The sequence below is a fragment of the Aythya marila genome (genome assembly GCF_965140915.1).
Source record: "Aythya marila genome assembly, chromosome: 3".
NCBI classification, from domain to species: Eukaryota; Metazoa; Chordata; class Aves; order Anseriformes; family Anatidae; genus Aythya; species Aythya marila.
The window spans coordinates 21559999-21573239 of NC_139044.1; the positions used below are offsets into that span (position 1 = coordinate 21559999).

The 13241-nt window shown below is 35.4% G+C and overlaps 1 protein-coding gene across 4 annotated transcripts in view; it reads right to left on the minus strand.

The window, feature by feature from the left end:
- The window catches only part of RAB3GAP2 (RAB3 GTPase activating non-catalytic protein subunit 2), a 47325-nt gene that overhangs the window by 10628 nt on the left and 23456 nt on the right, over positions 1 to 13241 (minus strand). For all 4 annotated transcript variants that reach the window (XM_082756270.1, XM_082756271.1, XM_082756269.1 and 1 more), the window contains 13 exons: positions 11565 to 11781; positions 11092 to 11235; positions 10772 to 10854; positions 10166 to 10230; positions 9699 to 9789; positions 7474 to 7601; positions 6399 to 6612; positions 4676 to 4773; positions 3737 to 3842; positions 2483 to 2643; positions 1376 to 1592; positions 839 to 1012; positions 582 to 688 (listed from right to left, as the gene is read on the minus strand). In XM_082756270.1, coding sequence (XP_082612396.1) covers positions 582 to 688; positions 839 to 1012; positions 1376 to 1592; positions 2483 to 2643; positions 3737 to 3842; positions 4676 to 4773; positions 6399 to 6612; positions 7474 to 7601; positions 9699 to 9789; positions 10166 to 10230; positions 10772 to 10854; positions 11092 to 11235; positions 11565 to 11781 — 1805 coding nt within the window. The remainder of the gene's footprint in view (positions 1 to 581; positions 689 to 838; positions 1013 to 1375; positions 1593 to 2482; positions 2644 to 3736; positions 3843 to 4675; positions 4774 to 6398; positions 6613 to 7473; positions 7602 to 9698; positions 9790 to 10165; positions 10231 to 10771; positions 10855 to 11091; positions 11236 to 11564; positions 11782 to 13241) is intronic.

The following is a 13241-nucleotide window of genomic DNA, read 5'->3' on the forward strand; positions in this document are numbered from 1 at the left end:
GTTATGCTGCACAGATCACAGCAGCACTGACATTAGTTTTCATATCATCTTAAAAACTCATCATAGAACTTCATTTTCTAATATTAGAAAAGCTGTAGGAGAGCAATGGAAAACAAGGAAAAGAAAAAGGCAAAATTCCTGACAATTCCCAGCAGTAGCTAGAAGGAAGAAGAAAAAATCCAAGAAGAATGTTCAAGAAACTTCTCTTTAAATGGAGTGGATCTAGTCTGACAAATTGAGTATTCTCTTTTAGCACATATAGAGCAGAGGAAGGGTTCATCACTATTTTGTAGGAATTAATAAACTTTTGAATTCTCACAAAACAGACACAGAACACTTCACGTTGCTTACTTGAAGCAGTTTTGAGAATCTGTTAGCTCAGAAGTATACTGTCCTGTCACTGTGAGGTACCATTCAACTTAGGACTCGATTCAATTTGTAGTTGACACTTACCACAGAAAAAGCGTAATGAGTACACTTTCAAACTCAGTGCTTTCTTAATGAAAGTTTTTATGAACTAAAACTTGAGAAACTAGATAGCTGTTCTTAACCATTACTACCTGCAAATGAAATTATTTTACCTCTGGGTCCTTATTCCACTGCACTACATATTCCCAACAGCAATGTGCATGGAGTACATCCAGTTCAAGACTACATGGAAACTGCTGATATGCTAGTTGCAGCAGCTCTAGGGGAAAAAAAAAAAAAAAAAAAAAAAAAAAAAAGAAAAGTTACAAGACAGACCTCTTCCCACTATAATTTCTGTTATTCACAACAGCAGCATCTAAAACAGCTCTGAAAGCATTTAAGATTTCAAAGAGTCATGTTATTTTCTTACCTAGGATTGTTTCCAAGCCTTCATCTGCTTCTGGTTCCTCAAGAAAGATATTTGTATGCAATTCTGCAGCTTCTTCAGTACTCTCTGTATTGTTTCTGTGTTGTGCCAAATTCAGTACAAGAGGATTGAAGCCTTGCTTAAAAACCCACTTTGCTACAGTGTCAGCAATACCTCCTGGGAGGGTAAAAACAATTTTAAAAAAGTTTGGGATAGATACACAGAAAGTATTTCATAAGATTTGTAGCTCAGAATTGAAATACAAGAAAAGAGAGATGACTTAACCATTAATTATATTAGGATGGTTTTGCCAATCAAAAAATTCGTAATCAACTTAGAGGTTTACAATCAATATAGTCCTTTCAGTAATACCCTTTTACCATTTTGAAACAGCATTCTACATCAATTGCTTTGTTTTTTTAAACTAATAAATACTACCAGCAGAACAATTTCCAGTGCAGTGTATTTCACAAAGTAGGTACGGATATCTCAGAAGTCTATTAGAAGGACAACCAACATCTTTCCAAGAAAAAAACGTACCTTTTCCACCTTCCAGCAATTTCTTTACAGAAATCCTACCCAAAGGCTCTGTCTGTAGAGATGAAACTTTTTTTGGCCTCTTGCTCACTTGGCTGTGCAGTAGTGTCTGAAGTATCAGACAATCCTCTAACTGTTTCAGCAGAAGTTGCCAATATTCGGCATCAAGAGAAAGTGCTTCCCAGGATTCCGTGTCTGAACCTACAATTATTTGGGAAAACTAACAGAACATAAAAACTGTTTTAGATCTGTTCACTTAAAGTAACATGGTTTTGTTTACAAAAATGCACAGTATTAAAATTGAAAGCTATATCTCAAGAGCGACTCTATTTTAAAAACAGTTTAGCTTGAGATGCGGATATGAACTGTTACAGGAAGATAAATTAATACCCCATACTGCTCATAGTGCTCAAGCCACACAGATTCTTAACAAAAAGTATATGGAAACAAAAGGACTTGAAAGGCCATCTTATAATTATTAAGTTCATGTTTGAAGGGATTCTAACCTACTTTTTGACCAAAGAAATTTAATTCTAAGTCCTTGAATACAATTTTTCATTCCTTACATATGATTACTCAACCCACATTTCAATCTCCTACCATATAAAAAAATATTTATTACACCTCATGCATCTGGAAGAATTGGATGATACCTTATCTGTGCCTTACTTTGATATTCTCATATTAATCAGCAAGTAGTCTGATAGGAACCCCAGGAATTTTTCCAGGAGGTTGTAGACCTGATTTTTAGCTTTATCATACAATCATCATAGAAAGGCTCGGGTTGGAAGGGACCTTAAAGATCATCTAATTCCAACCCCCCTACCATGGGCAGGGATGCCACCCACTAGATCAGGTTGGCCAAAGCCCCATCCAGCATAGCTGGATATTTAAATATGTGTAGCAAATAATTCTGACATATCTTTCGTTTACCTCAGCATAATATTCTTCACATTTGAATACAAGTTTTCAGGCTTGCAGGATAGCATGCTTATGCCCATGTCAGAACAACAAGTGAATGTTGAGGATGTTGCTCTATTACAAAGACAGCAATTTGCATGGAGCTGACACAATAAACAGCACTGAGATGAGAAGTACACAGTGACTGACCTTCTTCTCTGTCACACTGTCAATTATCTGTGCAGTAACAGAGTTTCCAACGTGAGCAGATAATAAGGCAGCTGCATTATTTTCAGACTGAATACAAGCTGTTCGCATTTGCTGCCACCAGGGGGAAACGGACTGCGTGTCCCAGGACTCATCGATAGCAACTGCAGAGACAGAGACAGTAGGAAACTTAACTTGGGTCATGAGATGTTAGAACCAACCCTAAAAGCAGCACTTATTAATGCAGCATGTATTAGGAGCGATTTCCAATTACTCTACATTATCTTGTTCTAGATGTGTAGCATACAATTCCTAGATTATATGTCAAATGTAAAATAAAGAGCAGAACATGAATTACTCATTCTCCAAATTTCACTCATAGGCAACAAACAGGCAACAAATCTAAACCACTAGGCAGTAAATCCTGCTGAACACTTAACTAGATTTAAGGAATACAACAAAAATGACACTTCACAATTCAGCCAGCTTCCTTTGTGATTCAAAACACTATACTCATTAAATGCACCCACTCTAGCTGGCTCTCTTCAGGGTATCTCATGTTCAGCAGAATTAATTTGTTCAGACAACAGCAACAGCTTACTCATGCTTCCAGTTTCAAGCTGATAATGGTGTCCTCTAGTGAACTACATATAAGGGAACCTGGCAGAGACATATCTATAGCAGTTTTATGTGAGGTAGAAGAATCCATGTTTGTTCATTCCATTATCTGGGGTAACTTGTGTAAAGTTGACTTTATAAAGCACCCCTCGAATTATGGAGTTGTATAGTAAACAAATGTTTCTAGAATAATGGTGTTGGTGTCTCAACATGAGTTAAAGCAACTCGAAGGACTTCTGAGCACCAGGCAAGCAAAAGAGTCAGAACTATACACAGAAAAACAACAACAAAAAAAGAGGAAAGCGATATGAACAGCCACCTTCTGGTGCCGAATAGTAGTTGTGTCTACTTGTTGGTGAGTGAGAAAGCAAGGCATGAAGCAGGCCTTTAATTGCAACAATCCTCAGATTTTGACTGCATTTTTAAGTTAGTTGCTTGTTACAGAATAAATCAAAATGCAATATTTAGTCCTGTTACAGTTTTTTGAGTGAGGGAACTAAATGATAACATGAATTCATCACAAAAAAAATAATAATAATTAACAACCACCAAAAAATTCTAATAACTAACGTCTGCAAAAAAAAAATAATCTAGTAACTAACATCCACTGTGTTTAAATGTTCCAAGTGCACATTTCACCTTTCATTTTGCTCAGGAGGGACAGCATAGTATACAGGCAACTGGTAGAGGCTTGTTTCTCTAGAATGTCTTTTTCCCTGGAAAGCCATAAATTGAGAAGGAGTGACTGGAAAAGAAGAGAATACAAAATTAAAGCAACAGAAGAAACTGTGATATTAAATACCCGATGCAATCACTTTCTTGAACAAACTGCGTGTCATGGAGCTGAACTGTGATATCAATGAGTCCTTATACTAATATAGAAAGTTAAAAATATATTGCATAAGGAACTCTGACAGACTGAAAGGAAACTATACAACCAGTGTTTTCTAAAATATCTGAAAGATACTCTTCTGAATGCACAGACAGCTCATATAAGTTTGTTAGCAATCTTAACTTGGTAAAAAATAGTAGTTGTTAATATTACAGTTGAAAATCTTAACACAGCTAAGTAATACATAATTACTTATTAATTAAAAGTAAGTTATTTCATTCATCAGGTAGTTGATGAAAGAAAGATGATTGTCTCAACACTACTCATGATTCTGACGAGTTTACTTCGACTTTTTTTAAAAAACTTATTTGCTTACTGCAACAAGGAATTATAACAAATGTCTCTGTACCTGAAATTAACTACTCACATTATTTTTGTTTCTCTTTGTAAAATAAATTTTCAGCAAAACTTTACATGACAACACTTGTAGTCTACTCAGTGCATACTATAGACGTTCCCACTAGCATGGCCACATTTTCTACTTGAGGAATTGTTTTGAAATCTCAGTGGTAAGTGTAAATATGAGCAACTAAAAAAAGACAAACGTTGGGGGCATATGAACATGAAAAACAGCCTGAGAACATCATTAATCAAAAGGCCAACATTCGTATTTTTCATTTCAGTGTTTTGTTTCTAAAACCAGAACATTTTAACATACATAATAAATACCTTACTAAATATCTTACCAACAATATTTGAGGGCTAAAACCTGCTGATTCCAATGCATGACACATTTCCTCTGCGGAACTCTCTCCACACAAACACTTCCAAAAGAAAAAGTTGCCTGAAGTAAAAAGATTAGTGAACACGATGAATGAAATCCAATGCCACAGCCTCTCCCTTACATTTATACAAAATCTATTGATCAGGTCCTACTGAGTGCAATAAAAAGGACTAACTTATGTTGAGGATACTCTGACACTTTACCCTTGGTGGAGAAGGTGGTTCGTTACAAAGGACATCAGTGTTTCTACCATTACAAGAGGCAGAGGAAAACAGATTTATCAGAAAAGTTATTGTACTGTTATTAGTTCCATTCAAGGAATAGCTAGATGTGTTGGACAAGTTTATCCACTAAGTAACTGTGGAATCATACTGTATCTAGTATAGCAAACAAGATGTACTTCAAGCAATTAAAAAAGAAATCCAAAACAAACCAAATACATAATCCAAACTTTATCAGAGCTACAAATCTCTGAGCACCCCTTTGAGGCAGGGGAAAATTGGAAAAACATCTTCAAGAAACCATCCAAATTCCTCAGCACAATATTCATATTTAGAACAACAAGAAAGGCTTCTATAGATGAATCAGGGATAAAAGGAAGAATAGGGTAACTGTGAGCCTTCTCCAGAAGGAAATAGGAGACCTGGTCACCAGGGATATAATGAAGGCTGAGGTACAAAATGACATTTTTTGCCTTAGTCTTCACCAGCAAGAGCTCCAGTCATATAGATCAAGTCACGGAAGTCAAAGACAGGAACTGAAAGAACAATGAACTGCCAATGCGGGAGAAGATCAGGTTCAAGACCAGCTAAGGAACCTAAAGGTGAACTAATCCACTGAACCTGAGAAGATGCATCAGCAGTTCCTGAGGGAACTGGCGGATGTAGTTCCTAAGCCACTAACCATATTTGAGAAGTTGTGACAGCCTGGTGAAATTCCCACTGTCTGGAAGAGGAATGAAACACCACACAACAATGCCAGTGTACAGAATTCCATGTCTGTACCAAGAATTCCCCAGAAAAGAAGTCATGTGGAAAGACAGTGCCTTTGAAACAGATTTAACCCAACTTACTTCCACTAGATACTTCTCAAGAGCCTCTCAAGGTCAGTTTGGAACAGATTTGCAAACAAAAGCTGAGTTCAGACAGCAACTCTAACGCACACCCCAACAGACATCTCAGCAAGGTTCCTGACCTCTCCCACCATCAAAATTTCGTATCAGTGTCAAAAGCCTCCCCAGCTCCAGAAATTAGAGGTCTCTATTCCCTCATGTAATGGTTCTGGTCATCTCCTCTCATCTCTGAGGTCCTATACATGAGGTAACTCCTATCATTAACTAAACTCTCAAGGTGCTGTAACCATGAAGAAAATGAGAATACATTTGCTCTTTGAAGTACTTAGTTACCACTGTCCAACTTAGTGGTGTTAATAAATGAAGAGTGATAACATCGCTTTAGGGTAAACATATCCACATATGTAGTTAACTTGTATTAATATCCACCTAGGTAGAAAGACTTGTCCCATGGCTAAAAAGGTCAGAGTCTAGAACTATTACTGTCACAAATTTCTTTGAGGTAGACCAACTTATTAGAGGACTCCAAGTTCAGACTAAAATATTTATTGTTTACATCTCAGAATATAAACAATCTTTAAGGTAACCTGACAAATAGTTCAGTAGCTCTTACCTAAAGCCACGTATTTGCTGTCTTCCATATTTTTCACATTAATCACATCCTTTTCATAGTCTAAATACTCCAAGAACATTTTCACAGACAATACATCATCATTCTCATCAGCAAACTGAACAGAAGTTTGGGTGTTTTCTTTCTTGTAGTTCTCGAGCAATGTTTGGAGCCTCTGAAAATCTTTTTCTTCTAGCCGAAGCAGTTTAGCCAAGTCCTTAAAAGCAGAAGTCCCCAAAAATCTCATATCCCAAGAGTATTAATTATTATTTTTTTTGTTTGTTTTAGAGAAAAACACAGCAAAGACTTAAACAGAAGTCAGAAGATTCAAAATATTTCATTTTGAGCATTAGAAATATCTTTTTAAAAAGGATAAAATGATCAATAATCAGTTACAACTATAAATAATAATAATATAATATATAAAATATATCATGATCACATATAATATTCATAATATATAATGTATATAATTCTATTATGATCATAATGGATTAAGGAGACCTTGTTTAACTTAATTTTTAAGGACTTCAGTAGGCATGTTTCCCACACTTAGATCTTGCTCATGGTGTAGCTATTGCCCATATGGGCATTTGCTTGATAATACCACTCTGTGTATCTTCTATTAGTTTATAAGCACTTGTCATCTATTATTTAAAAAGCAAGCCAAATTACGATGCTGACCACAGAATTCTGCTTAAGAGCCCATCTTCTAATGTTTGTGCAAATATCAGAATTTGTGATTTCCACTGCCAAATGGAAATCTCTCTCAAATTAAGTTGTTAATATGCTACTCTGGATAAAGGACTGAAATCAGGGGATCCTGATTCTATTTTCACTTCTGTCTTGACTTTCTGTGACTACCAAATAATTTTAGGTATATTATTTACGATGCATTCATAAGGTAGGTAAAAAAAAAGATCAATAGAAGGTATTACAAAACAAGTACTTCATTAAAAGTTTTAGCCTACAAAAATGGATTTAGTTTACCTACTTATTTTTATCCAAGGCCCTGAAAACATTTTATACTTAAACCATTGTCAATTCTACAAGATAACTGAATTTTGAATTTACTCACATTTTCTGAGGGTTTAGTGTCTTCCTGTATGCTTTGGGAATTTAGTTTGCTCACTAGTTCATAAAGATGTAACAGCTTTAGCTTGTTTGCACAGAACTGCAGTAGTCCTTCATCCACACACTCGAGCTCTGAGGAGGAAAAAGACCCTGCATTTTAACTTGTATATATAGCCTGAAGTAGTGGAACGTATTTTGCAGCCACAATAAACTTCTCCTTTTGGAAATCACACCAGAGGACCTATATGTCAATCTAATTTCTGATGCACTGCTGTTTGCAAAGATTACTTCTAATTCCTGGCATTATAAAACAAGAACTATTTTTATGGGACTTATTAAAGAGAAAGATATTGGGCTCATTTTAAAAATGAATATGGTTGATAACGTGGAACTGAACAAAACAAATATTTGTCTTTTCCTGAGTTAAGGCCAAACCACAAATTGCCCCAAATTAAAAGACACTGAGTCTCAGATTCTTTTATCAAGAAGTAATTACCAGACTATAACCTTTTATTTGTTCTGCCAGTATTTTAACATAGTATACCCATTATATCAGAAAAGAGCCTGTCATCTATTTCTATGAATTCAGTTTCATCTCTGCACAACACTGTCATTTTTATTTCTACAATCTTAGTCTTGGAAATCTAATGCATGTAATTGTTTCTGAACTTTTAATAAAGCAATCTGAATATATGCAGCTAACACCAATGCAATGTTGAATAAAAACTTATTCCAACTTATGTGCTGGAAAAGAAAACATTTCACAGAGATTCTAAAAAGACCTTTCTATATGGAAGGTATCTCTAAATCCATTAACTTCATCTACAACAGCTTCTAAATATGATCTTCTCCCTATGAAGTTTAAACACTATTGTCCCATTGCTATTAAAAAATCCTACAAAGCAGAAAAATGCAGTGTTTGCCACACACAGTCACTTGACCTCTTCTTCACAACCACAACATTCATGGAGCCTGGCATCTGTTTCACATTATCTTTTGCCTACTAAGCACAAGTGGAAGATATGCCACTACTCTTGTGAAATGAGAAGACTGGAACATTAGAAAAGTTTGTTCTTTATTGTGACTGTGAGGAAATAATGTTGTGTATGACAATACGGGATTAATGGGAGTAATACACAAAAATACACACAAAGACCTCACTAAGTATACAACTGTCAATTCCTCTTCAGTGGAAAAGGACACTTAAGAAAGAGAGTTCTTACAGAACTGCATATGTGAAAACTCCCTCTCTCCTTTACACACCACTTCAAGAAACTGGTCAAAACCACGAAAAATGTCCTCAGCAAGATTTCCCCTCAAAGCTTTTAAAATATGAAAATGTGTTGCCACATTCTCAACTGAGGCTGTCTCAAGGGAAACAGCCATTCTAATTGGCAAACAGTTTATTTAGGACTATGACACAACAGTGGTAGGGATTTCTTGACTCTTATTGTTAAGAGTCTTCACCTCCTAACAAGCTGAAATGAATCCAGGGAAAACAAACAAACAAACAAAAAATGCACAGATTTCTTCTGCTGAGAAGTGGCAACATACACAAAGTGGCAGGCACATGCTTCTCCTCTTTATTCCTCAATATCCAGCTGGATCTCCTAAATGAGGTCACCTCAAACACAAAGAAGGTTCTCCTGATTTGGAAAGATCCAAGTGCATTATTTCAAAGAAAGAATCTCACAGACTTTAGCAACTACGCTGTTTTTTTTTGAATGGATAATTAATGGATAATGACGAAACATGAAATTTAAGTCAGTGAAGCTTACCAAAAGAAGACACTAGGCATCTGACCAGAATTCAGATACTCAGTGCCTCCAGTACATTAAGATTTACAGATCCAAAGTACTATATCTTTACTGTCTTCCTAAGAAAGAGAGAGAGCACTAAAATATCTCCAGTCTGTGAAGCCTTTTATCAAAAAGAAGCTTTTTTCTAGATGCAAGTGCTCAGTCCAGTTAATTTATTCTTCTTTTTATGTACAATCACAAATTGTTACGTACGTGGCAAGTATAGCAAAGCATATTTGTTAGCAAGCTATTTGCTGTCTGCATGCAAAAAAAGATAAATCTGTAGAAGCAACATACTGTGAAATCTAGCGTCAAAACTAAGCAGATCAAGTCTGATACCCCTGTGGAACAGAGCAGTTCTACAATTGCCTTACAGCACTGCAGACAGTGCAAATGCCTCTCCATATTTGCAAAATAAATATCCACCTACCCTGTTTTTCTAAATTATCCATTAATGTCTGAGTGATGTTTGTGAGAGATGAAAGTGGCACGCGTTCACTTGTCAATATACTTTCCAGAGCCTGTCAAGCAGACATTCAACAGAATTAAACATTTACTTCATTTTACTGTTAAAACATATAAAGTAAGCCAACAACAGCAAAACTTTGACAACTGTTTTCAGTTTTTTTTTTTTTTTTTTTTTTTTTTTTGTCTTCACATATACTTGTGGCATATTTTGATTCTATAGTAAGGTCTGCTGGTCTGCTCTATTTTTATTATTTCAATTCTTATCATGGAAGATGCCTTGAGGAAGGAACAAGTAAAAACAATAGCTCAATCATTTGCTTCAACTCTAGGAACAATTAAAATATTTTTAAATATTTTAAAAGCATTTAGCTCTAATCTAATAACACAACATTTTTCTAATATTGAACTATACTGACTTTAAATATTCACCTGTTTCTTTGTAGCAGGGTATTTAATATCAAGTATTAATTCCTTCGCTTCAGCTTCAATCGAGTCTGCAAACAAAGACGATGATATTAATTCATATTTTTCAAAATGGATTCTGACAAACAAGTCTACCTGCACCACAGCTGAGATGTACATGATCAGTTCATGCTATAGAGTTGAAGACAACATTAGAGAGCTTGTCGAAATAGGCTTGGTGAAAACAAAACAACATAACACCTCAGTGGCATCTCCAAATCTATCTTCTGTAAGAATTATATATTATTTCAAGGACGAAGGATATATAGATTCAAACGCTGAGCATTACGTAGCGTAACAGGTTGTATACAGATCATGTTTCTAGCAAGCACTCAAAGTAGATTTTAATCAAAGATTTAACTACCAGACAAAACTTATACTGGACCTTTGCATGAGATAAATTTAATCCAGTAGTTTACAAAAAAATACAAGCCACTTAAAGATCATAATTCATAGCACATGCAGCTGTTAGAAAGCACTGTTACCATACCTGTGTTTCTATACTTACAGGACAAATAATAGACAAACCATTTAATAAATAATTTCTTCAAACTGTATGTTAAGAGAACCTACCTGGATCTGAGGCTTTAGCTTTGAGTAAAACATTTAACTTCTTCACTAGATGCATATCCTTTGCTCGCTCACTTTTTTTGTCACTGTAGAGAAATAATTTAACTGTATGAAGAAAACTGAAGTTTTCTACTTTACATTTATGATACTTTAAGGTAATGTTATATTAATAAAAATAAACTTAATGCTTAAAAAAAATAAGGATATTACCAGAGTAGTACTCAGCCTGAGAATGAACACAAGAATCACTCTCTATAAATAAAATAGTTTCTAAAAACAATAATGAAATTCAGTTGCTTAAATAGAGTCCATGAAGTCCTTACCTCAATGCAAAATGAAAAGGTACATGGACAGTTTTTACACTTCCAGCAACTGGATCAACAAGACATATCTGGTAGGTCTGGGGCTGCCATCCCTGACTGGTCACATTGTTTAAACCCATTATTTTATAACCAGGATACAATAACCTGAAACCAATGAAAAAAAACATGGCATTTACAGTAAAGAATGAAATCAGCAACCTTCAATTTTCGTATCTTGAATAAAATGATACTCTTTTTTTTATATATAAAGCTAAAGCTTAACAACTGCTAGATGTGTTTATCAGTGATGTCTGTAGAGTGATGAAGCATGACAGAATCTCATTCTATAAAATAAGTTGCTGCTTTCACTAGAAACACTCCAGAGAATGCAGAAAGAGCCTGCCAGTGCTCTCCTCTTTTGTCACTGGAATATGCATGTACTGGTGTACTGCACCAACACAGCGTAGTGTGCCCACATCCTAACCATTTCTTACCGACAATGCTTCCCCACATTGAAGGCCCCAACACGAGGCCCTTGCTGTGTGCTCCACACTTCCAAAATTCCTCTTCTTGGAGCATAGATCACAAGGAACTGAGCCACTCTGCTTGGACACTGTGCATTTCCAAAAGGAGAATAATCCACCTTCTCAGTTTCCCTCTCATGGAGGTCCTCTACAGTCTGTATCCAACCAACTTCTGCATCACGGTACCCTTTGTAAGAGAAGACAGAAATTCATTAGTGTACAGAAAATAATGCAAGATGAGGATACATTACCACCCGCTTACCAGTGGCAAGCTGTCAAACTTTTCAATAGCCCGATTCCTGTTAAGCTTTGGTCCCTGCACTCAGAGCAGGGCCCATCAGAAGACTCCTCAGAGACAAACCAAATGCTGCCTCTTGCAACACTTTTGCGAGGAACAAGTTCTTCTGGGAGAAGCCACAAAAAAAAAAAACAAAAAACCAAAAAAAAAAAAAAAACCCTCACCTGGTCTGTACTTTCAACATTGCATCAATGCACAAACTTCTCAGAGAAAAGAGACGCATCCAAATTTCTTACATTTCAAAACTAAAGAGAAGATTTAATGAAGAAGGAAACTTGCATAGTCAAGTAGGATATGTAAGTTTTTGTTCATATATTTTTGCGATTAAAATGCAATTCTTAGTAAACAATGCTCATCTTCGCTTTCTCTCTGGGTAATGCAAGTACAAACTCTTACAAACTTCATAAACAAAAGAGGAAGAAATATTCTGCTGACATCACTAAATGCAATGTTTTATAGTAAGCATGAATGAATACTCCAATCCACAAGTGAAACGTTAATGCATAGAACAAGCTTACGACAAGATATATTACACCAAGAAGGCTGCAAAGTATTCACAACTGTATTAATGATAAAGATATGGTCCAAAATATTTAATTCATTAGACAGATTTGCTTAAGATAAACAAACAAACTCACATCTCAACACTCTCACTCAAAGCTGCTGTAGGGAAAGGCTGGCAAATGTGTCTGACAACCAAAAAAAACTTGGGCCTCTGACAGTACAACCTACATTATATGAAGCTCTCAGTAAGGAAGAAAAGATTTATTAAAAATTTTATTTAAAAATATTTAAAAATTACTATAGCTATTACACTGCCAGCACGTCCCTGAAGTTGCTACTATATTCATGACCACTAATCTGAACTGTCAGGAGAGAGAGATTTACTACCTATACATAAAACATCTCTCTCATCTCATTAAAAAAAAAAACAAAAAACTGCAAGATTTTAATTCTGTAGAGAGAACAGATGTTATAAGATTAGGTGTGATTACAATTTGAAAGCTTAACATCTACATTTCCTTAAAAAAACTCAGTTCAGAAGACACTGAACACTCACTTGCTATGCAGTCACCATGATGAAATGACAGTGTAATGAATTGTGTGTCTTCTAAACAGAAGTTTGAAAAATCGTTTACTTTATCAGCAGAATTTAAGAAGATACTACAGATTATCAAGCGAAGAAATCTTGGATAATAGAGCTAAAGATCTTAAAAAAAAAAAATAGGCCAAAAGCGTTCTGCTGGGATACAGACTGCAGGGAAACAATACAAACCAAACTGTTACTATATGCTATTTCGGTATTACAGAGATTGGTACAATACCTGTATGGAGTTCACAACAAATCC